The sequence below is a fragment of the Melanotaenia boesemani genome, chromosome 17 (assembly GCF_017639745.1).
Source record: "Melanotaenia boesemani isolate fMelBoe1 chromosome 17, fMelBoe1.pri, whole genome shotgun sequence".
Classification (NCBI taxonomy): domain Eukaryota; kingdom Metazoa; phylum Chordata; class Actinopteri; order Atheriniformes; family Melanotaeniidae; genus Melanotaenia; species Melanotaenia boesemani.
In genome coordinates, this window is record NC_055698.1 from 31,965,985 (window position 1) to 31,993,299 (window position 27,315).

Below are 27,315 nucleotides of genomic sequence, written 5' to 3' on the forward strand. Positions count from 1 at the left end.
CTAAAGCTGTACATGCACAGCCCTCATTACTGCACCTGAGGTTAGCTCTGAAGCATTCGTTTATATATTGCAGTTCATTTATTCAACATTTTGTGCAGCTCCGATGTTAAACATGACACAACTGTAGGACCCTGCACATTAACACAACTAAAGTGAGAGAAAAAGAAGCCTCGGCGTCCACCAGTGTGACGATCAGTGAGCAGACTGAGCCTTTTTCTTTTCCCCCAGATATTTTGGCTCTTTATTAACTCTTTATCAATCCCCCTGACTGGGAAGGAGGGTCGATGGGGAGCGTAATAATCATCATTAGCTGTAATATTTACATGCAGTCATTCAGCAGATGCATCTATTTAAAGCCGTGTGAAAATCAAAGTAAGTCAGTATCTGTAGTGCTTCGTCCATTACGGGAAGCTGGAGCCTAACCCATCATTTAGCAGGTGAGAGGCAGGTACACCTGGACAGGTCACCAGTCCATCGCAGGGCCGACACAGAGAGACAACCGCTCACACTCCTGGGGAGAACTGAGAGTGACCAACTAACCTAACATGCATGTCTTTGGATGGTGGGGAAAGCCGGAGAACCTGGAGAGAACCCACGCTTACACGGGGAGAACATGCAAACCACTAAGACAGGTCAAATAATAATAAAAGAAAAACCGAACATAAAATAAAAACAAAAATATAAAATAAAATATTCTGGTCCTTCCCAGGACTTCAAATGACACACCTTATTAATCATTTAACAAAAACTGAACCAAAATTCAGAAATAAGCCGACATAAAAAGTGGCTCGGTCGCTCTGCTCGGCGTCAGCTGCTCAGCTTTGTGCTTTTTCATTAGCAGAGATGAGACATCGGGGCGTGGGCCAGATGGTTTCAGCCTCCACCAGCTGCCTGCAGCCGACGGCGAACAATATGACTGTGTCCAGATCTAAACCACCCAGAGAGGAAAACACTTGCTTACAGTGGGAGCAGTCTCTCAGGGACGCTGTGATGAATGAACAATATGGGCTTCTTCCTGGAAAATGTGTCCTTAGCTAAATATAAAAATTGATTTAAAGGAGCAGAGGGGAACAAGCAGGAAATGAATATGGTGCATATTTGGATTTCAAGGCATCTCGTCTAGTTTTGGACACAAAGTTTTTCAGTAAAGTCCAGTTTAATTTACCTGAAAATCCATAAGCTGATTTTATTTTAAGGGAAAAATGATGAAACTTATATTTGAAGCCAATTAAATTGAAGTTTAAATGAAAGAACTACATTAAATCTAAAAGAAGTTTGATGTCATGATTCAAAGAGAAACAAAAAATGAAAAATTTCTGAACATTTATACGATATAAACCAGGGCTGGGCGATATGGCCTAAAAATAAAATATTTTTTTATCACCAAATCCGATTTCAATCGATTTTTTTTTCTTTTCTTTTACAAAACATAAATAAACTTATTAAAAACATTTGTTTATATAGATGAATGCCAGCAAAAATAAAGCATATAATGTCATAGCTTTTCCACCATATAAACGACTTCTTATCTTACATAGAAATGTGCGACAAAATGCATCCGTGATCTCTTTCCACCTGGATCCTCATCATACAGGATCCACGTCAGAAATAATTCCCCTCATGAAGGTTGTCTCTAAACGAGGGTTTGTGGGTTAAGTTGACTTCTGCATCTCGTAGAGAGCAGCATTTCTCACGGCAGTTATACGCACAGCTAAATCCCAGGCGTGAGTGAAGGACCACTTCACTGAAAACCTGTCAGACAAACACTGTTCTGGTGTGGAGGGAGGGCGAAGTCTGCTGCTAACTAACTATGGAAAAAAAATCCAGATTTTCATAAAAATAAATCCTCAGAAATGGAAAATTCGATTTATCAGATTTATCGATTAATGGCCCCGCCCTAATCTAACCTGAAATGAAATCCTAAAAAGGATCCTTTTAGAGCCACGTGTTCAGGTACCTGAGGCTCACCTGTGCATATGACTGGATTATGTGACTCTGGATCTCGTCCATGGTGTCGGTGCCGTAGGAGACGGTTCCCAGATGCAGCCGCTTGAATATCATCTCATTCTGTGTCAGCGTTCCTGCAGTTTACAAGAACAGTGTGAACAATACAAATACTACCAGAAAGTTTAAAGCTTGGCTTAAAAGTACAGGAAGAATCATGCAGCAGTTAAACCAACGCTTGAGTCGATAGTGTGAAAACAATTTCACAATATAAACAACAATGTTGGTACAAGTCCTTTCATTTCTTTATGATTCTGGCACAGAAAGAGTTTGACCTGTCGGTGCTCGATCTTAACTTACAATCCAGTTCATTCCTGAAAAAACGCGCAGACATCCGAGATGAGACAAAATCAACCAAATAAGTTTATTTCAAATGAACTTATCTGTGATGTTTATTTACACCTCTGTACATTGCAGCATTAATTAATGACACCCAGCATCTGTAACAGAAGCATCGGTTGCCCTTCGATGTCCCAGAATGCACCTTGGGATGCAGGTTTAATCTGCACGACCAAACCAGAACAAACCAGAACCAAAACTGTATGTTGACAAAGGAAGAGGGCAGTGGTCTCGGTCGGCAGCATCGTGATGCTGGAGCGTGAAGCTGATTAAAGAGAAATATTAAAGACACAGAGTTAACAAGTTCTAATTTTGGTTTCATGTGTGAAAACCAGGCGGCAACCTCCGCCTGCAAAATGTGAAGCCTGTACGAAGAGCAAAAAATTGCTGTTCACCCCTCATCCGCTAGAAGTTTACCTTCATAACTGTGAAGGGGGTGAATTTTTTTCTAACTCATCCGTTTGGATGTTATTTAATCTTGAAATTCAGCATAATTAGGGGCGTGTCCTTTTGATTGACAGGTGTCCAATATCTGCAGCATGAAGGGAGAGTGTAGCACAACCGCGGTTTTTAGCCGGCTAACAGCGTGCCTTAGCTTTAGCCCGCCTACCTCCGTTAGCTGGTTAGCTACCGTTGCTCCAGGTTAGCTCAGTTAGCTCTTAGCTACAGGCAGCTCGGAGTTTGATCGTTGTCAATCATCCACCCCCACCTTCACAGTCCCCCCCTCTCACCTCCACCTCTTTGCCCATTGCTGGATTTTCCGGGACTAAGGATGGCGATGGTGGGAACCACCAAATGAGCTTCAATTCAGCTCTTCAGAAACCTACGGGTGACGTCACGGAGCCTCTGTCCATCTTTTATATACAGTCTATGGTGAAAACCAGCAAAGATCAGACAGTCTGACAGAAAACAGGATTTCAGCAGCAACAAGGTGATTCCCAAACAGCTGGTAGCTGGAAACCTGGCTTATCTCAGCATGGAGGCAGAAACTGGACACATGGAGGACAAAAGAAGAAGAGTGAGGACTAAAACTATCTACAGCAGATGGACAGGATCTGAAGATCCTGAAGAAACAGGAACCAATCCAGTAAAGACCTGAACCAAAGCAGCCTGAGACCTGAGAGATGCCTCTGGACCTTCAGCTGATCCATCTACTGTTGGCCGAAGCCTCATCAGAAATGGTCTCCATGGAAACGTGGTTGTCAAGAAGCCGTTCTTAAGGAAGGAAACAGGAAGAAAAGGCTGAGGTAGGTCACATGACCCAAGAACTGGACTGAAGATCAGTGGAAACAGGTCTGATGGAGGGACGGATCCTCCCCAGAACCCGGAGGAATGGATCCGGATCTGTACGTTACAATACTTTGCAATGAATGAAGGGCCGTATGAAATCTTTCATTTTTTCCCAAATTCTGTGTTTTTTGGGACTTTTCTTTTTTTATTCTTCATTTCTCATCTAAAAACAATCAGACTGCATAAAAAAGGTTAGAAATAAATAATGCTGCAGCTCTCTGCAGGATGCTCTGCTGCAGTGAAAACGAATGAGTCTTACCGGTCTTATCTGTCAGCAGGTAGACCAGTCGGCCCAGTTCCTCTGGGATGGTGCTGGTTCTGACAACAGTGCCGGGGATGTTCTCGTCTTTCATGATCATCCAGCCATAAGCCGACTTCCCCATGTCCAGGTTCACCCGCAAACTACAAATCACAACAAAGAAAACATGTTTCAGCTCTTCTATTTTGATGTCTTAGCTGTTCTGCTGGTTCGGTTTTCACACAACGATGAATAAGTACCTGATGGGGATGATGTAGGAGAAAAGCACAACAAACCGGAACAGGTTTCGAAACCACGGACCCACAAACCCCTGCAGAGCCACCATGACAACAGACAGGACCACCTGGGCCAGAAACAGGGCTTTGGTGAGGCGGTTCAGCTCCAGGTCCAGAAGGCCAACCTGGGGGGAGGATTAGAGGTCAGAGGTCAAAACAAAAGTCTGGGTTTGGCTGGTTTTATAGGCAAGGAAAGTTTATTTATATAGTATGATTCAAGGACCGGGTGGTTCAAATTCTTCAAAGAACACTGGATAAAAACCGTATTAAAACATGATCAAATTTAATAATTCCAGCTTAACAGAACCAGGTTTCCACTTTGCCTCAGACCATTTTAATTTATCTTTGGTCCAGAGAAGATGGTGCAGGTTCTGGATCCCGTTCACATCTGGCTTCTTCAAAGCAGACAGTGGTTTCTGGAAGTCTTCCTGAGTCCATGCAGTGGTTTCCAGTAGAGAATCATGTCTGCTTTTAATGAAGGAGATCACCAGCATCCAGCCTTGTCCCATGCACACAGAGACTCCTCCTGCTTCTCTGAATCTGCTGATGATATTCTACACTGTAGATGGTGGATCTTCAAAATCTGAGGAACACTTTTCTGAAATTGTTCCAGTTTTAGATCCAGTTTGTCTCAGATTGGTGAACCTCTGTCCATCTTTCCATCTGAGAGACTCTGCCTCTCTGAAATGCTCCTTTTATACCCAGTCATGTTACTGACCTGTTGCCAGGTAACCTGGTTAGTTATCCAATGCTCCTCCAGGTGTTTCTGGTTTGTACCAGGTACTTTTCCAGCCTTTTGTTGCTCCTGTTCCAACTTTTTCCAGACGTGTTGCTGCATCAGATTCACTTTCAGCTCATATTTTCATCACATGGTGAAACGTCTCAGTTTCATCATCTGACATGTTGTTTATTTTCTACTGTGAGTAAAATCTGGGTTGATGAGATTTGAAAATATTTGCTTTTTGGATTAATTTAAATTTTGTGCAGTGTCCCAACTTTTGGGGATTCTTGAGTTTTTAAACATCATTCTTTCTGACTAACTTCTGCATCTGTTTGTTAAACCTGACAATACTCTCCACCGGAAGAAAAAACCAGACAGAGACTCTCTAAGCTTCAGGTTTTTCTCAAGCCAAATGTTTGTAAAGCATAAATAACCTTGTTGGAGGCTCCAAACTAAAAACTGCTGTATTATTATATTGAATTATTTTTCATTAATGAATCAGAAGGTCAAAAAGGTCTCAAAAACAGAAAGTGCTACAGGACCAGAAATGGGATTGGGGGGCTGGAGCTGCCTTCTATTTTTCGAGTGTATCTCCCAGCCAATGAAGCATGTGGGAAAAAGATGTCAAATAAAGAAGCGGCCTTCCCCTTTCTGGCAGCGGAGCCTTGTACACAGAGGGCTTTCATCTGACGCACCACGCTTACAAAAAACAGCAGAACATAACGTCTCCCCTCCCTTAGATAAAGGCGCTGCTCTGAAAAGAAAGGGAGGGGGCGACCTCATATAAAAAAGCAGCAGAATTCCTCCACTGCCTGAAACCCCCACCAAAGCCATTCCCCTGAGGACCAGGAGCTGGGAGACCAGTGTGAGCGATTCATCAGTGGCTGTTAAAGCTCCCAGCAGCAGCAGTGGAGAAGGGAAGGGTAAAGGAGTGGGCGGGCGGGTGGGTGGGTATGTCCCACCCCGCCGACTCACTACATGCTTCATGGTTGAGCAATTGAGAAAAATAGCAGGTTTGGGTGGATTAAAATGAAGAAAAATTAAGACGGAACACAGTGCATGCCTGAAAAGAGAAGGATCCCCTTCTGCTGGAACAATGGCCGCTCTAAGTTCTCCAGGCCTTGCCGGAGATCAGATGAAGTCATTACTCATTCAGTCAAGGGGGGGAAAAGGACTCAATTACCTCAAACTAAAGATGCTATCAGTGAATAAAAGTGCATATTTTACTCCATTCATCTCCAAGCCATTAAAAGTGAAAGGAACGATTCGATCTGCCTGCGCGGCTTGTATCCCAACATGTGTGAAATCTGATGAATCGTAGCCGCAGGACATGAATATTCATGGAATTAAACCCAAAGATTATCCAGACTTCCAGCCTGTTGCTGTGACCTGAACGTCTGAGAAGGCGGCGACTTGAGAAAGTCGAGAAAACAAAGTGAAATTGATCTCTGAGATAAATCACGTGGAGAGTCACCAAGGTCTGCAAACCAGCTCCTAAACCAGAGATGACCCAGCTTTTACAACACTGGGACCCAAACTGTGGAATGAGCGCCCCTCCCAGATCAAACTGGCCCCCACGCTGGCAACGTTTGCGTCTCAAAACACATTTTTAGCCCAGCTTTGTCTTTGGGTTTTTTCTAGCGCATCTTAATATTTTTTAATTGTTTGTAAATGGTGAATGAACTGGTACTTATACAGCACTTTTCCAGTCAGCTCGACCACTCAGAGCGGTTTACACTGCATGTCACATTCAATCACACACACTCATACCCCGACAGACACATCAGGAGGCGATGCAGGGTTCAGAGTCATTGCGTGCAGTCAGATTGAGCCTGGAATCGATCCACCGACATTCCGGGTGGAAGGAGGCAGCTCTTCTGTTTCTTGTCTTAATTTCTGTTAGTGTATTGCTTGACTGGTTTAATCTGTTCATTTCTTTTAATACATTTCCACCGTCATTTCTTTTAGTGCATTTAGTTTTTTTCTTTAGTATAGTTCAGATGTATGAGTGTGTTTTTGTAGGAGAGCAGATTTTCTGGCTGTGTGTGTACAGCACATTGGAAACCGTGTGTTTAAAACGTGCTGTATAAATAAGGTGGATGGGATGGGCGAGCAGCTGCAGCCCGTTGCCAGGTGACAGAGCTCCGTCAGTTTCTAACGACGCTGCAACAAACAGCGAATCCACATCTGACGTCCTGTCAGATTGATCGGCTTCGGGCTTCGTCCTCGTCCGTGTCACAACAGATTATTTGAGGCCAAAATGTTCGGGTGACTTTAGCTGCGCCGTATCGACTTTCTCCCCGAACCTCCAGCCACAATATTGGCACTTCTGACATCATCTCCTTGAAATATTGAATTCTTCTCAGCTGTCGAGTTTACACAAAACACCGGCCGGCCATTTGACCGGCCGCATCAGCGTTCCTCATAAAAGGCACAGTGTTACAATGCTGCTGCAGTACCAACACCTTTGTGACACTTTAAGTCATTAAAAGCATCACCTCCAGTTCTCATCAGGACCCCCATCATCCTCTCCTATATTTACCATCAAATTTTCATCAGTCTAGGGACAAAACACTCCACGGGGGCTCTGTGGGACCAACTTTCTGCTGAAAATCTCATTTAAATCCTCTTTTTCATTAATTACCACCTTGTTGTGACCTTTTGCTCTGACAGCTTCAACTTTATGTAGAAAGTCAAGGTTGCTGATCAGCTGGGAACCAGATGGTTCCTCGTCTGAGGCGCTTCACGTGAACTTTTACATGTTTAAAGTGTAACGCTGTTGACGGCCTTTTCTCCCGGCAAACCCCAACATGGACAACAGAAACGCTTCCAGGGGAGCCGGAAAGAGACGGAGCAGACAGCTCCATCAGAGCTATTACAGGAAATGTTATTTCATGGTTTCTCTTTTCAAAGAGGAAGAAAAGTCATGTTGGACGTCGCAGCCAAAGAACTGTGGCTCAGAATTATCACCAGTGTTTCTGAAAGGAAATACAGGAAAACTAAAAGCTGAGTTCATCCTGCTGTTATCAGCTCTACTCGCATACCTCAGCTTATCTACAAGCCCTCCTGAGAATAGAACAGAATAGAATCAAAAACATAAACAAACGAAAAGCAAAAAAACAAAAAAAAAAAAACATAAAAACATAACAAAAACAAAAAAAAAGCAAAAGTAAAACAAAAACAATCTAAAACCAGAAAAACGAACCAGAGAATAAAACTAATGTGACATTTTTCTAGAACTGGGAGATCTTTACATTTAATGCAGAATAATGAATAAAATCTGTTTTTAAATCAACTTTAGTTGAAATGAATTAAAATCTAAATGTACTGTTGTCAGCGTAGCCGTCACACGTGTGTCGTATTCACCCTGTCACGGGTCGGTTACCTGTTACAGAGTTCATGAAACCATGACTCAGCAGAGCTGACTAACATATTTACATCCTGTTTATTAAGCCTGTATGAAACGGACTAATTATAATTACTGTGCTTCGTTCCATCCATCGACCCGTGATAACCTGATGGATCGTGGATGGATGGATGATCCTCGCCCTCCCAGGGAAAGACTGATCTGTTCTGCCTTCTGTCTTTCTCATGTTTCACTTTGTGGGTTTCGTCCAGCTCATCCGTCACAGCTTTTGTCCATAGAAGCACTTCTGTTCATGCAAACCTCTGCAGCACATTGGCATGCAATGGAGTTTTAATTTGCTTTCATGTGATCATTCATGAAAGTGATTATAGCATAATCCATAAATATATGACTATCGTATCTGCACTGAAGGGTGCAGCTTCCTGCAGAAACAGAGACCATCTTCACCTTGTTCTTGGCGTAGGACGTGTTGAGAACGCTTCGGGTCTCCTTGCCCGTGTAGATCACCACCCCTATCACGGTTCCTGCCAAACATGGAGACAAGGAAAGTAATGCAGCTCATTAAGTGAAGCCCACACACCACACAGGCTACCATGTTCTCAGGGAAGTACGATGAACTGCATGAGAGGAAACACAATAAGGCTGAGCCACTCCAGCTGACAGACAAGAGTTTAATGCCTTCAGCATCGTTTGGAAGCTCATAAACTCTGATCAATACTCCACCATCTTTATTTGCCAATTCATTACTGTGGCCTTATTACCGAGGATTAATGACTCATTAATATTAAATGAGCTTAATGAGAAAACGAAGGCTCTAATAAACCTAAATACAGCCCATGAAATCCCCACACTATAAAACATGGTAGAAAGTTATAAATGGGTATAGAAGAAAAGGAAGAAAGTGAGGAGCAGGGCGAAGGTGATGGATGACTGCTGCTGACTTCTGGGTGACTAATGGTGTGAATCTGTGAGCAACTTATTCTGTAATCACAGCTGGACTGAAGCCGAACAGAGCAACCACAGAGCCGCCGAAGCTTCAGAGAGGAGGCAACGAAGGCCTGTCTGGGCTGGTTCTGGCCAAGGTCAGGCCAGAGGAGGAGGAGAGTAACTCCACAGATCAATGGTGCGGTCATCAGAGGGCGTCACAGCTGACAAACATTTCCAGGACGGCGCGAGTGGTGGAGGATTACCTCCACTCTGGCTTTTCCTTCAGCTCACGAAGAAACAGAATGAGTCAAATAAAACTGAATATGCAGCATCGTTTCTACAGAGCCTAAAGATCTCATTTAAAACTGTTTTCTTCTGTTTTCACACAACAAACTGTGGTGTTCATCCCTTGAGTTTGACTTTCAGAAGAAGACCAAAGAATCAGAAAGCCTACTAGACACACCACAGATTACAACTATTTTACAACACATCAGAAGATGTGGAGGGAAAGAGTTCATCTTTGTATGCCATCATTAACCCTTAAAACGTTTTATTCAAAGTAAAAACGCTTAAAGAAGCTGAAGCTTTTAATCCCAGTATAAACCAGTCTGTAACAGCTTTTAATCCCAGTATAAACCAGTCTGTAACAGCTTTTAATCCCAGTATAAACCAGTCTGTAGCAGCTTTTAATCCCAGTATAAACCAGTCTGTAACAGCTTTTAATCCCAGTATAAACCAGTCTGTAAACAGCTTTTAATCCCAGTATAAACCAGTCTGTAACAGCTTTTAATCCCAGTATAAACCAGTCTGTAACAGCTTTTAATCCCAGTATAAACCAGTCTGTAACAGTTTTTAATCCCAGTATAAACCAGTCTGTAACAGTTTTTAATCCCAGTATAAACCAGTCTGTAACAGCTTTTAATCCCAGTATAAACCAGTCTGTAACAGTTTTTAATCCCAGTATAAACCAGTGTGTAGCAGCTTTTAATCCCAGTATAAACCAGTGTGTAACAGCTTTTAATCCCAGTATAAACCAGTGTGTGGCAGCTTTTAATCCCAGTATAAACCAGTGTGTAACAGCTTTTAATCCCAGTATAAACCAGTCTGTAACAGCTTTTAATCCCAGTATAAACCAGTCTGTAACAGCTTTTAATCCCAGTATAAACCAGTCTGTAGCAGCTTTTAATCCCAGTATAAACCAGTCTGTAACAGCTTTTAATCCCAGTATAAACCAGTCTGTAAACAGCTTTTAATCCCAGTATAAACCAGTCTGTAACAGCTTTTAATCCCAGTATAAAACAGTCTGTAACAGCTTTTAATCCCAGTATAAACCAGTCTGTAACAGCTTTTAATCCCAGTATAAACCAGTGTGTAGCAGCTTTTAATCCCAGTATAAACCAGTCTGTAGCTGCTTTTAATCCCAGTATAAACCAGTCTGTAACAGTTTTTAATCCCAGTATAAACCAGTCTGTAGCAGCTTTTAATCCCAGTATAAACCAGTCTGTAGCAGCTTTTAATCCCAGTATAAACCAGTCTGTAGCAGCTTTTAATCCCAGTATAAACCAGTGTGTAACAGCTTTTAATCCCAGTATAAACCAGTCTGTAAACAGCTTTTAATCCCAGTATAAACCAGTCTGTAACAGCTTTTAATCCCAGTATAAACCAGTCTGTAGCTGCTTTTAATCCCAGTATAAACCAGTCTGTAACAGCTTTTAATCCCAGTATAAACCAGTCTGTAGCAGCTTTTAATCCCAGTATAAACCAGTGTGTAGCAGCTTTTAATCCCAGTATAAACCAGTCTGTAGCAGCTTTTAATCCCAGTATAAACCAGTCTGTAGCAGCTTTTAATCCCAGTATAAACCAGTCTGTAGCAGCTTTTAATCCCAGTATAAACCAGTGTGTAGCAGCTTTTAATCCCAGTATAAACCAGTCTGTAGCAGCTTTTAATCCCAGTATAAACCAGTCTGTAGCAGCTTTTAATCCAAGTATAAACCAGTCTGTAACAGCTTTTAATCTCAGTATAAACCAGTCTGTAGCAGCTTTTAATCCCAGTATAAACCAGTCTGTAACAGCTTTTAATCCCAGTATAAACCAGTGTGTAGCAGCTTTTAATCCCCGTATAAACCAGTCTGTAACAGCTTTTAATCCCAGTATAAACCAGTCTGTAACAGCTTATAATCCCAGTATAAACCAGTCTGTAACAGCTTTTAATCCCAGTATAAACCAGTCTGTAGCAGCTTTTAATTCCAGTATAAACCAGTCTGTAACAGCTTTTAATCCCAGTATAAACCAGTCTGTAACAGCTTTTAATCCCAGTATAAACCAGTCTGTAGCAGCTTTTAATTCCAGTATAAACCAGTCTGTAACAGCTTTTAATCCCAGTATAAACCAGTCTGTAACAGCTTTTAATCCCAGTATAAACCAGTCTGTAGCAGCTTTTAATCCCAGTATAAACCAGTGTGTAGCAGCTTTTAATCCCAGTATAAACCAGTCTGTAGCAGCTTTTAATCCCAGTATAAACCAGTCTGTAGCAGCTTTTAATCCCAGTATAAACCAGTCTGTAGCAGCTTTTATTCCCAGTATAAACCAGTATGTAGCAGCTTTTAATCCCAGTATAAACCAGTATGTAGCAGCTTTTAATCCCAGTATAAACCAGTCTGTAGCAGCTTTTAATCCCAGTATAAACCAGTCTGTAACAGCTTTTAATCCCAGTATAAACCAGTGTGTAGCAGCTTTTAATCCCAGTATAAACCAGTCTGTAGCAGCTTTTAATCCCAGTATAAACCAGTCTGTAGCAGCTTTTAATCCCAGTATAAACCAGTCTGTAACAGCTTTTAATCCCAGTATAAACCAGTGTGTAGCAGCTTTTAATCCCAGTATAAACCAGTGTGTAGCAGTTTTTAATCCCAGTATAAACCAGTCTGTAGCAGCTTTTAATCCCAGTATAAACCAGTGTGTAGCAGCTTTTAATCCCAGTATAAACCAGTCTGTAACAGCTTTTAATCCCAGTATAAACCAGTCTGTAGCAGCTTTTAATCCCAGTGTAAACCAGTGTGTAGCAGCTGTCAGATTGGGAGGTAAAATGATGTAAAATGAATGTATGAATAGATGTAGCAGTATAAAGGTCGACCAGAAGAAGAAAGCAGAATTTATTACTAACAGAACTTTGTAGAAATAACACACAGACCAACAGTGACCAAGCCTTTTCTCATCTCATCGTTCTCTCAAGTTTTGGCTTTCAGGAGAAAAAATATTGTTATTGAAACAAACACACAACAGAAACTATTTCCATGTTTCCACTTTTTCCTCATTTCCAGTTATTCCTGCTACTATTTACCTGCTATCCTCACTAAACCAACTCCAGCTCAGCTGCTTTGTGGCGCCACCGTGCATCAGAAACGTCTTCTTGGCTTTATTCCAGCCATAGAGGAGCATTATTTTTCTTCTTTTCACACACACATAGAACTTTCTGCTCACTGGTTGATCTTTGGCTGCTCCTGATTGGACGTTACTGTCAATCTAAGCTCTCTGATTGGTGGAAAGTCTGACAGGAAGTGGCTTCATCGTCATGTCCAGGTCTAAATAGAGGTCTCTTAGCACCATAGTAGTGATGGTGATGTTTTTATGGTGAAATGTGATAAATAATGCTGTTATCATGGATCATTGTGGATTTACCAGATAAAGTCTCTGAATAAAACTACATTTAGTGGCTGGATTGTAAACCTCCTGGACGGGATAGAAATGCTGGAAAACTTCTGTAGATCAGCTAAAGGGTTAAATATCCATCACATTTACCCCACAGAGGAACACACCACCGCTGCTGAGACATTGGTGATGATTTAAGTGATAGGGCTCAGGGAGTTTTAAGGGTTAAAAATATAATTTTCTTATTTTAGGACTGAAACAGACATAAACGAGTGTTCTTGATTCACTCACCGGATGCAACGACCGTGCTGGCCCAAAGAGTGTTTTCAATGCTCAGACTCTCGTGGATCTGCGGGTCGGCGTCTTCCTGCAGGAGAATTAAAAAAGAAATAAGGGAAAACGTTTTACCCCAAACACTCAACAAAACTGTAAAATATCTTGTAAATCAAAGCAGCTAAAAGGAAAATGTGCTGATTTAAATGTCAGAAAATGAAATCTTGAAGACGCTCAAACGAATTTATTTTTCTAAGCGCACCAACATCTGATCCGTTCGCTCAATAAGCAATGAAATATAAATACGTCTCACCAACAACTACCAAATATGTAATTATTCAATTATTTTATCCCTTTATATCTTAGTTTGATAAGACGTCACAGTTTATAAGAAAAAAAGTTAATTTTCCATAAAATGCATGTTTGAGAGCCTCAGTAAAACATTTATTATGACCTTTAAATAAAACCCAAGTCTAACATGTGATATACAGAGAATAACTCATTTAGTTTTGTTTTTATAAAAGCAGTTTCTTCATGTAATGAAAATAACTTCAATAATTACACATTTGGCATTTTTGATAAGGAATAAATTGATTCAGTACAAAAATTTAATAATAATCCATATTAATGAGTCATTTTTGGGGAGAAAGCATTTTTGTCCTCTAATGACCTGGAAGGTAGTAAAAAATCCACAATTTGGGGTAAACATAACCAAAATGGAGGCCAAAAGTAGAGGGAAAATGACCTGATCCCTGATGAGCTGCAGGAGTTAAAATAAATTCTCTGCTCTGCTGCAGCATGAAGTGAAACAGGAAGTGTGTCGGTACACTCAGTAGATCCGGAGTGGCGATAGAGTAATAACACTTCAGAGTGAAACCTAAATGAGATTTTGGGGACAAATAAGCCCCTGGAGAGCCTCCCGTTTCAGCCTCTTTTAAAGACAAACGCTGAAAATGGCTGGAGTCAGGAGTCGAGGCTCCAGTTTCAGCTCAAATTGCCTGCCTGATATGATAATTATGATACCTAAGCAGCCACATCCTGTCAATCCGCTCCGACATGGACGGGTGCATGAAAAATAAATGCTTGACCGCTCTGACATTGGCATCACAGCACGGTGCTCATAACTGCACAGCATCTCATCAAGAACCGCAGCAACAAAGCCACCGTATCCGTCTCCAGATAGGAAGAAAACCTCTCATAAATAGGTGAGTTCATTGCTGCAGATCTGTGGGAACCCGTGTTTTTTCCCATCCTGCTCAGACTAAAAGCACACGCTATGCAAAGGAAGGCTGTGGAGGATGAATGAGCGCAGGAAGTGCTCGCTCACTAAGCCTGGTGTGTGGCCAAGAGTGAAGACGGACCACAAAGCTCCCCTTTGTACTGCAGCTCTCCTCTCTGTGGGGGCAGCACTAATCTGCTATTAATAAAAAAATCACTGAGCAACAAGCAGGACGGGATGAAGAGAGCCGGAGCTGAAGAACCTGCCTGCTGGACAAGACAACGGGTCCAGATGGACTCACAACAACTGGTCTCCTATCAGCCCGGTAGTTCCAGTCAGCCTGTAAGAGGCTTGTTTTACAGGTGGTAAATATGGTCGTGGTACCCTGGTGAAGTTCCCCTCGAAACTGTGGATGTCCAGCTGAGGCCTCTGGGCGTAGACGTAGGCTTTGATGGAGAACAGGTCCTGAGATGAGAAGACAGAGAAGAACAGGTCTTCAGTTTCATTTCAGGCGACAGCACGAAGGACCCTCTACTGGTCTACTCTGCTTCTGTTGTCCTTCTTTCACCATTTCACCTCTATTTACATCTTAAATCTCATATTTTCCTGTTATTTATCTGGATAAGTGTGTATTGTACATAATAAGGACGGGGATATACTTGATGTAGCCGGAGAAGTTTTACGCTGCTAGCTGGAGTACGCGGTTAGCTAGCTAGTTTACGAGCATAAAGAGATGGAAGCTGAATGAGAGACGTGTTTTAAGCCGTAATCTTCCTCAGAAATGACTTCTGCAATCTGTTACCTGCGTAATTTGGCCTGTCATCAGGACCCTTCAGGGTAAATGGCGTAGTACCGCTGGAACCCGTGGGGGCAGTGCTGAGCAGTGCAGCTGATGTGCAGCCAAGGAAAGGAGGAAGAAGCAGCTGTGACGTATTTAATGGCGGCACAGACCACTGCTGTCTCCTGCTCTGAGAATGAACATCTTCACGATGATGATCGTCTTGGAAATGATGAGAGTCCTCCGAGCCGACCCTGCAGACCACAGTCTGTCTGCAACGCTGTCAGACTCGAGCGTTCCCAGATTATCCACATACACCCTGCATCCCTTTCAACTCGCTCTCCTGGAGCCTAAATATTTAAAAAAGCTAAATTATACTACTGTTGCTTTTTTACTGCGTCTCCACCTCTCCTAAAGACAAGCAACGTCAGCCAGGTCGTTTAAAATACATCCACTCTTCTAACTAAACATGTAAACTTGAGGTTTCGATGATTAATAAATCACGCTTGCATGCAGCGGTCAGTCATGCTTAGCTGATGTTTTCATGCTCAGAAACAGTAGCGGGGAAAGGACTCCCATGTTTTCTGACGTGTTAGAGCTCGTCCAGAGGCAGAAGTTACCGAGGAAACGATCCTCACGGATCAGATTCCTGTTCTATCATTTCTGAACTTTAAGTAAATAAACTTAGATGACAGTGTGTGTAAAAGAGATGAAGACAAACGATTCTGCAGGTTGCACGTCTTTGTAGGTTTTCGTTTCAAACTGAATCCAGCTCAGGTCTCCATCACGTGAAGCTGAAACTTTAACTCTGATCATGTTAATCAGCAACAATAAAACCCATCAAGTCTGAGGTGTTTAGTATCACTTCCAGTTACAGGAAGTGTCATCAGCGATCAGGTTTCCATGGCAGCACAGACACGCAATGATGCTTTCAGGCCGTCTGATACCAGAGATTCACTGAATCGTGACGTACCCCCACGGCCGGTAGTCGCTGCGTGCAGCCGACGGCGACTTTCAGCTTCCAGTCGGTTTCTCCGTCCAGCTGATCCGTCCTGATGAAACACGCCCCTGAAAAACAGAAAATTAAGCCTGAGGACATGTTGTGTCTTCATCTCTGAAGTCTCATCACATCCATCAGCAAGTTGAATCTCTTTGATTCACAGCGAGTTCACTAAATAATTCATCTTATATTACAACGGTTCACAGCAGCTGACCAGCAGCGACTGGACGAGGTGGCGCCACACTGCTGGTATTTAGGTTTTATTATGTCTTCTTATATCTTTAAAAATCTCAATTCTTATAGATACACCTTCTCCCAAGATCAGCTTTTTGTCTTAACACAAGGTTTGACATTAATGAATTACCATCACATGATTCTACTTAAATGGTCAGTTTATTTATTTAAGACAAACAGCTTTGTACCAAACTGCTGTACAATTTTAAGCAAACGACAACAAGTTAAATTTATTTAACGTTTTCCTCCTTTTCCTTGTCAGGACGTACGTTTCTCAACGCTTTAGTACGTCTTACGTAAAGTAATTAATTCATCAACTTTTATGGAATTGTGGGAGGAGCTGTAAACATTTTCATGTTGAATGAAGTGAAATATACTTTAATCCTCTGAGGTGAATAATAAATTACTTTTATTTTATATGTATAGAAAACATTTCTATTTATTCTCTTATCTTTTAAATAATTCTAATTCTATTTAAAACCAAAAAAAGTCAGACAAGTAGTTAAAAGGGTTTTAAAATGCACAAAATATATCTCATTATAGTAACTTTTGCCAACGTTTTTCATGTTGCCATGGTAACACATTCCCGCATCGCCCTGCTATTACCTCCAGAAACCCTGGACATCCCGAAGCGATGATCTGGGGTTTCAGGCTCCACATGAATATGTGGCGAGTCAGGAAAAGCCACACAGGAGGCGGAGCTCATTTGTATATTACCAGATCCCTGAATCATAAAAGATCTCAGCTCAGATATTCAGCCTGCAGCCTGTCCGTTATGTACATATTTACTGAATCCAGTCAGTTTCTCAGCTGCCTCCTGCTTTCATACAGAGAACAAAGCCAAACATGCGGCGGCCTGATAAACTCTGAGCTGCAGTGACCTGTATTGATCCGAGGTGTTATTACACATGAAACAACTGATGGATGAGAGCAGCTATCTGACAGAGAGGGCAAAGGGCAACTATAACGCATCCCCAGAGGGTTAAGTATGATGGAGAACATTAAGACAAGGAGGATGATTCATGCTTTCCTTCCACTGCAGAGGCAGCTCAGCTCCTCACATGACATTGAAACCAGAGTGTATGAGACGAGAGGAAGAAAAAAAGCGTGTTTGGTGGAGACAAAGACGTCAACACCTCCCTGTGGACAATATTGGCATATCAAAGATTGATAGAAATGATGTCCTGAGAAGATTTCCTTAGAAAAGAGCCAGAGTTTGACACACCGGATCGATTCGCTGGAATCTGCCACTTCAGTGTGAGATACATCTTCTGAATCGCAGGAAGCTTGAGAAGTCACCACATTTCTGAAACAATCCGTCTGGTTTTTATCATCTCTGACTTTAAAAACCGTTTCCAGATTGTTACTCACCAGTTTTCTCGGATGTTCTCAGGAATATCATGTCGGCAGGAACCCGCTGGTTCTACAGAAACAAAGACAAAAACCAATGAAAACTGAAAGACACAAAACCGGCTGGAAGAATTAAAGAAAGCTGCGAAGCCTTAAATACAAGATCCTTTTAAATGCTCTTTTTAGTCATTCTTAAACATAATATTTATAAAGGGGCCCCATTTTTTCCCAAAATATCTTTTGTTTGAGTCTGGTGAACTGTGAGCTTCATCTGTTTTTGGCCTACACTGCACCAGACTTTGAGCCATCTTTAAAAATAACCTGTGGCGTTCCCCAAGGCTCCATCCTGGGCCCACTGCTGTTCAACATCTACAAGCTCCCACTTGCTCAAATTATGGAAAACAACTGGTGACCTGTCCAGGGTGTACCCTGCCTCTCACCTGTTAAAATGCTGGGATAGGCTCCAGCTCACCCACGACCCGTAATGGAATAAGCGGTCAAGATAATGGATGGATGGATGGAACTAAACATGTTACCAGTTATGCTGATGACACACACATCTACATAACCATCTCACCAGGAGACTACAGTCCGACCCAGACTGATCAGATCACTGATCACGTTAAAGATTGGATGTGCCAGAACTTCCTTCAGTTATATTAAGACAAAACTGAACTAATTGTCTTTGAAACCTTGAAGTAGATTAAAATTCAGCAAACAGCTAAGTTAAAAACCAACAACCAATCTAGAAATCTGGGTGTAGTCCTGGACTCTGGACTACTTTAAAGCAGGGATCCCAAACTCGGGTCCTCAAAGCCCCCTGTCCTGCAGACTTTCCCTGCTGCAACACACCGGACTCAAATTAATGGGCCAATGGCAGACTTGTCACAGATCCATTTACTTTAAATCAGGTGTGTTGCAGCAGAGAAACATACCTGCAGGATAGTGGGCCTTGAGGACCAGGGTTGGGGATCCCTGACTTAAGGAGCATCTGGAGGATTAAAGAACTGATGACTCAGCAGTATTTCTGTATTTATTTTAGACTAGACCACTGGAACGCTGTCCTTCCAGGTTTCTGCAACAATGCTGCTTTAAATAAAGGTTAAAAACTTTTCTACTTGCTGCCTTTTATCAAAACAATTCATTCCTAGCATTTTATTTTATTCTATTTTAGCTACTTTGGTCTTTATTTTTTCTTTTATGTAAAAGGTCCTTTTACACCTCCAACCTCAAAGTTTCAGTCTTGCTTAACCTATCAGGGGTCCAACAGCTTCTATGAAGAATCATATAAAAGATCAATCGCATCTGTACAAATAAATGGATGTGAACATAAAACTGAGCTAAATTAAGCAGAAACTGGCTCATAAAGACGCAACGTTTCACAGAGGCAGAAAAAACTAATGAAAAGTGTCTGAAAACTCGATAATCGATCAATACTGAATCACTGAAGAAAACCAGCTCCGATCTGAACTAAATGCTGCTTCACTTCCTTTTCTTCTCAATCTTTAACACCACATTAAAATTTAACTGTAAACAAGAATCAGAAAAACATGTAAGGTTGAAACTGAGATAAAAAAATCATTTATCATAAAAAAAAGTCCAATTTAAAAGAAGCAAAAGACACTAAACTTCCTAAAATTTGACAGTTTAATAAAACTTTTGCCTGAATTTTTTAATGTTCAGTAAAACATTGAACCTGTAGAAACATTAAATAGAAATAGTTCAACTCAAACCTATTTTAAGCTTCTTTTATGGTAAATTTGTCTCATTTAAAACCAGTGAGCAATTTATGCCCCATTATCCTAAAGTGAGGAGACAAATAACGGATTAAACTGGTTTTATTTCACCACTAATTCTTGGAATAAATTCTTCTATCAGGTGGAGGAACGTGTAACGACTTGGACAAGAGGAAAATTAACTGTAAGCAGGACATCAAATAATGCAGGTAACACATGATAAACCTCTGAAATGTGAAGATTTCTGCAACGTTTACCTTCTCCACGATTATCAGGTCTCCAACTTGTATGTCTGAACTTTTTACTTGAATTTTACCTAAGAAAAAAAAAACAAAATAAATCGGATGAATAATTATCCAATCAAATATTATTTATAAAGCACTTTCATACACAAGCGCAGCACAAAGTGTTTTACATAATAACAGAAATAACTAAAAATCTCAGTTTCAACATCAGATTTAATTAGCCTTTACAAACCCAAGTAAAAACTCTGGAAAATAAAACAAAAACAGAAAACATGAAAAAAGCCTAAAAACACAGCAATTAAAAAATAAATATAAAAGTATAAAAGGTATATGTACAAAACAATAAAACCTGAACAGAGAAAGCTAAATAAATAGGTTGTAATAAAATAAAAGAAGAAGAGTAGCTGACTGTCATTATGAAAGACATTTAATTAAAACCCAGGCTGAAAGATGGCCTGAGCCTGCTTTAATGGGAGCGCTAACAGAAAATAAAGCCAAAAGAACTTTTAATGTGCTGTGAAATCAAATCCAGGTATTGATCGACTGAAAACCAACTCTAAAAACCACAATCGGCTTTCTGTAATTGTTCCCTCTTCCTGCCGCCCTCTAACGGATCGATTACCTCCAGCATGATAATGTAATACGCTTCTGTTGTCCTCTCTGGTCGGAGAGAAAACAGCGACACAAAGCATCGCTATCAATCCTAACCGCTGTGAATCCGCCACGACTCCACTTCTGTCCTGGCTCTGAAACATCAGGCGTCCAATCACAAACCTCGCACTGTGAGTTTGCTGTAGAGCTGAGAGTTCATCTCTTTGTCCCGCTGACAGCGTCGCACTTCGTCCACAGCCTCACGCACCATCGTCACGGCCAACACGAACCCCTGAGGGACCAAAAAACCCGATTCAATCACATCAGAGCAAAACGCCTCTCTGCAGAACAGTGCTCAGGTGAGTTATCCTGGAAGACCAACTACAAGACGACATTAAAGGAGAAAATCGTAGAGGCAAATAGAAATCTGGTCTTATATAAATTATCTATAACTGAGATTACCCGAACCTGCTGGATTTTGATCCGGCTGTGAGGAACTGTGCGTTCAAACTGGAACAGCCTTTAAAATAAGCTGAAATGAACAGAAAATTATCATGTGGCTCTTCTAATGGTTCCTGTTAGTGGAAAGACTTGGAGGGATAAAATCATAGTCCGGGTGCCAGAAAGAACTGCTTCAAAGGTGCTTTGAGAGTCTTAATGGGACAATTCGGAAGCAGTTGTGTCACAAAACTCTTAATTTCAAAATTAAAAACAAGGTCAATGTTTTTGTTTTCCTTCTCCTGCTGGAAACAAAGCACTGCATGTGTTGCTCAGTACATGCAGCACGGCGGAGGACGAAGCAACAGCCGATGTGCAGGAAATAAAGAAACAGACAAAACCTAAAAGCTGGTATCTGGTGTGACAGCTGGACAACAGCCACGACACCTGTAAAGTTTTTCATGACACAATTAAAGACTTCGTTAACACGACTAATATGAGGAACCACATTAGCTGATAGCATGTTAGCTAATAAAAACTCAGGACCCTGAGGTACCCCACATATCAACAACGTCTAGCATGATCTAATTTATGAAGAACTAGACCCAGACAGCCTTAAAAGATACTGGGATCAGCTGATTACGACCTGATGTGACGACTTCAGTCTCATTTCTGCTCCCTCTGTGTACGTAAACTGGTCCCTGTTTTAAGCGTCACTGTGAGAGGCGTAAAAAGACTGAGGTTTATTTACCAGTGGAGCCCAGTACGTGTACAAATAGCCGATTTTCAGCGATGGCACAAACTGGGAACACGCCACCACCAGGAAATACAGGTTGAGGAAGAACTTGAACTGCTGGTAGAGAACCTGAGAGGGAACAGAAGACAAAGACTCAGTGAGGCCGAGTGAATGATGGCGACAAAGAAGGAAGCAGCTCCACGCGATGGTGCTGGTAGCTTTACCCAGACACCGCCAGGACGTCCGTTTCAGGGAGCTGATGTCATGCAGCAGGGTAACTTTGCAGGATTTTCCTTTGGTATGTGACCATGGTAACAATAAAATCTGCAGAGCTTTGAGTTTTAGGGGGAATTTAGAGATTTTTGCACATCCCGACGCAGCAGACTTACCTGTGGATCTTTGCTAATGGGCAATCCATCAACACGAAGACGTTAGAATTCCTTCCTAAGGTCAAATTCTGAATAATGTTTGCAATAATGAGAGCGTGTAGTCACAGATTATCAGAGACAATGGGATCAATGGCCGATGCTCTACAGTTAATGAACCCACCTGACCTTTAGGGAAAAATCCTGCTAAACTCAATTTCTGTGTATTTAATAATTCAAAGTGGAGGAGAAAAATAGAGCCGTTTGGTTCGCTATCGATGAGAATATCTACGTCTCTAATAGACAGTTGACATTTAATAGCCTGAGCCAAAGGCGGTCCTCTTAATCATGGAACCATTTCCTTTTTAATAAATAACTCTGATGGATCTCTAATGTCCCCGACAGTATAAACCTCTGACTTAAAGACAGAAGAGTTAACCGTGACATCCAGCGAATGCAGCTGCACTTTATATACTGGGAACAAGTGGGGAAAAACAAAATACTTTCACTTAAAGGAGGAACTGCTGTGAAAGGAAATGTGTGAAAATAGATTCAACAAACACACTGAGAGCAGAAATCTGAGCTTTAAATGTAACTTCTGCTCATTTGCAGCACAAATATCATCACAGTCATTAAGTTTAAAACTCTGGGACCTGTTTATTAGACCGGACTTTGATCAGATTTTTACTTTTAGATGATTTATAAGATATGTTAATATTGTTCACGTTTTTCTATATTTGTTTTCTCATAGCTGCTCCTGATGATTGTCTGCTCTGTTTTCGTACATAAGGTGAACGTACCCCAGGCACAAAGGTGAAGATGTTGTACTTCTGGTTTTTGATGCCGTTCTTTGGGAACTTTTCTTCACATTTCTCCGGGCAGCCGAGCCAAACGGTCCTGGCCTTCAGCTCCTTCTTCCTCCGACAGACATGAGCCAGGCAGTCACAGCAGCTGGAAGCAGAAACAAAACCAAACGTTTGAACGTCGGAGGACGTGAAGAGCTCAGGTTTATCTCATCACTCCAAAAACTGCGTCAGACCTCAGGTGTTTCCTGAATCTGACATCAATTATCTTTTCATTCCAGCCAAAGCAGACTACTACTTCCAGCAGGATAATGCACCATGTCACAAAGCTCAGATCATCTCCACCTGCTTTCTAGAACATGACGATGAGTTCACTGGACTCCAACGGCCTCCACAGCCACCAGATCTCAGTCCAGTAGAGCAGCTTTGGGATGTGGTGGAACGGGAGATTCTCATCATGGATGCAGCCGACAAACCTGCAGCAACTGTGTGATGCTGTCATGTCAATATGGAGAAAACCTCTGAGGAAGGTTTCCACCACCTGCTTCATCTATCACACCAGGATTAAAAAGGTCTGGAATAGGGGGTCCAGCCTGGCGCTAGAAGGTGGGCCTAACGAAGTAGACAGTTTGTGTTTATTTAGTATTTTTCTGTTTCGTCTGTCAGGAACTGAGACTGAAAAGCAGATTTTTAAGTCTTGGCTTGTTGCACATTTATTGTCAGTTTTTATAATTTAAGAAGAGACGGAGTCACACGGACACCTGCCTTTTAAAAAGTGTGTGACTTTGTGTCACCCTGCTAATGACTGCAACCCGGGCTTATCTCCCATCTCTGATATCAAATACAAACAGTGTGGTGGGAACTTTCAATGAGAGCAGCCGGATGTGAGCGTGACCTGAACTGGCACCTGAGGGGGAAACAGAGAGTCAGTGTACACCGTCATGCTGAGCGACTTGGCTTTTACACTTTTTAAGCAAGTTGGCAACACAGGAAACTAAATAAATCTACTGTGGTGAAACATCTTGTTTGTATTGGCCTCCATGTTTCTCTGCCTCTGTGCGCTCCCAGCCCAGATTCATAAGAGCGATTATTTGAGCAAATGAATGCTATTTAAATAATATGCCGTTTGAACAGTCGGGGCTTATTCACTGTGAATTATTTGTGTTTTATAATCCCACACTATGCACACAGAAAATTACTGGAAAGCATCAAACTGGTCAGCTGTGAAAAATCCGATTTTGTTCATTAGTGGAGGGGTGGAGGGGGAGGGGAAGGAGGAGGATCAATATGCAGCTTCAGCTGGAGAAGCAGCATGACTGCAGAGGGGGTGTTCGGAAATTCCTGCCTGGGTGAAAGCGACGAAGACCTTCACAAACATTTGTTTAGAAATGTTTCGCTTCCTTCTCCCGACACTCCTCTTTGTCTGAACGGAGCGTCTTCAGGGCGCAAGCCGTCAAACGAATCATTACCCGGATCAAGTTGTGTTTGACCTGAAAATCTTTTTGGACAGATGATGCGCAGCGAGGAACTCAGCTAAAGAAAACACGCCCTTATCCTCTCTTTGCACTTCATGCACAGCTACCGGTGCGTTCCAAATCCCAGCTGATAAAGAAAAGCATGCTTACCAACATTATACACACATTCACCTACACCACGGCCAAAGAAGAAGAAGAAACAACACAATGAGACAAAGCTGCAGCAGGAAATCAGAGGCTTCTAATAACTGTCATGAACAGCAGGGTGGAGGTGTTGGTACCTGCCACAGAGGACCTTCCAGCCCCCGAAGAGGAACCAGCCCAGGCCTCTCTGTCTCTGGTTGATCCGGGCCCGGGGCAACGTCTGGTAGTCGCTCTCGTCATTCTCAAAGCCTTCCTCCGACATCATCAGAGGCATTTCGTCCAAGTTGGACGACTCATCTTCTACTGAGAATCTGAAACAGAAAAGAGGAGGATTTATCTGAACTAAGACACAAAACAGATTTTTATAGAAATCATCCAAGTTTCTTCTGTCCAGTTCTTTAACTCCACCCGTCTGCTCCGTTAAGATGCTAAAAACATCTTTACTCATATCTAATAAACAGATGAAACGGGGCTGGACAACGGATTCTGCAGCTTATGAGCATTTGTTTTAAATATATATATATATATATATATATACACACACACACACACACACACACAAAAAGTATAAATCAATATAAATGCAGAAATATTTGGACAAACAAAACTAAATGTGGAAAATTATTTAAAAACTACACAAAAACTGGAAATACAGACAAAAATGAGAAATTACACTATAAATAAAAATAATGTTTGAATACAGATACAATACTGATACTAGTACCACTAATACTAATATGTGTTTTCATTAATCTGGATTATGAATTTAGTCTCTACATTTCGCCCGTCTCTACGCTAACACTAGATTTCACTTTGATGTAAATAAAATAAAAACAAAATAAAAAAATAAAAGTGGAAATATTAGACAAAACTAAATAAAAATATACGAGTGTGGAAATATGACAAATTAAAAAAAACGGAACCCTGTCCATTTTTTCATCTTTTTGTTTATTTCTGTACATTTTACGTTCATGTCAATACGGAGCAAAATTTCTGAGGCGTCTTTCCAACATCTTTGATTTAAATAGGCTGCAAAAGAATCTGCGTTTGGAAAACATGACGTAAGTTCTGCCACCTTTTACATGAATAGTTGTCTTGCAGCTGCAAACAACATGGACATCCTGGCAGGATTATCAGCTTAAGATCACCCGTCCACTCCGAGATAAAACCCTCCCCAGCAGTTCACCACACCAAAGCAAAGCTTTCAGACACTGCTACAGGCTGACTTCCCGTTTCATCTGAGAACTCCTGCTACTTCAGGTCAACACCACTCCAGTGACGAAGAGGACTTCAACAACCAGCTATCCATCTGTGCACCATGTGATACTCCCACGGCTCTGGTTCTGAAGAGGAGAACATCCCGTCTGCATTCACAGCTTCTTAAGTAGTGAAAAATAAGAATTTATAGAAAGAAATAGTTCAGATTTCTTCCTTGTCAGACAGCACGTCTTGTGAAGGCTGTTTTTTTGCTGAAGACGGTTCCCATGTGTAACTAAATTTACCGTCCAGCCTACAGTGAGCCGTTACTCAGGCCACATTTCATAAGATAGTCTGAAGGTCTGGTGATGATGGCGGACAGTAACCCCTCGCTCAACTGTGAGGTTTTACCCCATCAGGACACACAGTCATCTGGTCCACAACAGCTCTTATAAATTTAGGAAAACACAACAACACAGGACAAATTACACTGTCTTCAGTCATTCAGATGCAACCAAGGAGGAAAGACATCAGCAATCATCTTAGAGAATCAACTGCTGATGCCCATCAAGGCCATTTTTAACTATCTGGAGTCCATCATTCTCCAGAGAGAAAGATTACTCACATTAGAAATCTGCCAATCGTCCCAGCAAGTTAAACCCAAGATCACCATGAAATGCTTAGAGAAAAAAATCCCAAGATCTACATGCCAGACCCTCCAGACCTCAGTTAGCATGTTAAATGTTAAAGTTTATACAGTCCGGTTAGAAAAAGACTGAACCAGTATGTCTTGTTTGGAAGGGCTGCAGGAGAAAGTCTCTTCTGTCTAAAAACAACAACGCAGCATGGCTGAGGTTTGTGAAGCTGCATCTGAACAAAACACAAGACCTTTGGAGCAATGTTCTCTGGACAGACCAGACCAAAGTGGACATGTTTGGTCTGAACGCACTAAAAACAAAACACAGCATAGCTCCCTCATACACCTCGTACCAACTGTCAGCACGGTGGTGGGGGGATGATGGTCTGGACACCGTGCAGTCATTGGGTGGACCGTGAACTCTCTGGATACCAAAGTATTCTAGAGTCCGAGGTGAGTCCATCTGACAGCTAAATCTTGAATGAGACTGTCTCATGCAGCAGGACAATGATCCCAAATACAGCAGCCAATCTACAACTGAATGAATCAAGGTGTTGACATGATCCAGTCGAAGTCCAGACCTCATCCTCACTGGGGGGCTGTGGTGGGACCTGCAGAGAGCTGCAGACCTCAATAACCTGAAGCAACGCTGGAAAGAAGAGTGGACCAAAGGACTGATACCATCATCCAGAAAACCATAACTTCAAATTATTGCTGCTAAAGTTGTAATGTGCTGTTGTAATATGACATTCATTGTCATTGTGAGGTTGCAGTTATCTCATCTTAGATGTACTGATAAGTAAAACCATTAGAAATGAGGTATGTTCTTTAATTTGTAAAGACTGTATGATGTTAAAGGTTTTACTGTTGTTGCAATGTTTACAAAACACCTACTTCTGATTGTGAGCTTCAGGAATCTGGGCTGCAGTCAGTCAAACATGTTTCCTGGTTCTGCAGTGCATCAGTAGCAGATGCTGTCAGTGGAAAAGCTCCACCAGCTTCATGAGCGGAGCAGATCCCATCATTTCCTAACAGGCCTTTAACATGCCACATTAATGCCATAACTGACATGAGAAAGGAGCACGCTGCTTAGATAAAGTCATGTACAGACACATTTTAAGTGGGACTTGATTAAAAACACTGCTAGGACTACAGGTACCTGGGTATGCGCCTATTCTTGTCCATTCCTCACCCTGAAGGCTTTATTAGCTCATCCTCGTCCAGTCTGAAAAATGAACAAGCTGGTGAATGGTGACTACAGACTGTA

General features: G+C 41.7%; 1 protein-coding gene across 5 annotated transcripts in view; it reads right to left on the minus strand.

Moving 5' to 3' along the window:
- The window catches only part of atp9b (ATPase phospholipid transporting 9B), a 50,395-nt gene that overhangs the window by 22,596 nt on the left and 484 nt on the right, over positions 1 to 27,315 (minus strand). For 4 of the 5 annotated variants that reach the window (XM_042012544.1, XM_042012545.1, XM_042012543.1 and 1 more), the window contains exons 2-14: positions 24,352 to 24,525; positions 22,593 to 22,743; positions 21,443 to 21,556; positions 20,437 to 20,545; positions 19,675 to 19,733; positions 17,703 to 17,754; positions 16,071 to 16,165; positions 14,704 to 14,784; positions 13,119 to 13,194; positions 8,703 to 8,779; positions 4,132 to 4,292; positions 3,893 to 4,035; positions 1,969 to 2,081 (exon numbers count right to left, since the gene is read on the minus strand). In XM_042012544.1, coding sequence (XP_041868478.1) covers positions 1,969 to 2,081; positions 3,893 to 4,035; positions 4,132 to 4,292; positions 8,703 to 8,779; positions 13,119 to 13,194; positions 14,704 to 14,784; positions 16,071 to 16,165; positions 17,703 to 17,754; positions 19,675 to 19,733; positions 20,437 to 20,545; positions 21,443 to 21,556; positions 22,593 to 22,743; positions 24,352 to 24,525 — 1,405 coding nt within the window. Of the gene's footprint in view, positions 1 to 1,968; positions 2,082 to 3,892; positions 4,036 to 4,131; positions 4,293 to 8,702; positions 8,780 to 13,118; positions 13,195 to 14,703; positions 14,785 to 16,070; positions 16,166 to 17,702; positions 17,755 to 19,674; positions 19,734 to 20,436; positions 20,546 to 21,442; positions 21,557 to 22,592; positions 22,744 to 24,351; positions 24,526 to 27,207; positions 27,274 to 27,315 lie in introns of all 5 variants that reach the window. The other variant, XM_042012546.1, reaches the window with a different exon arrangement.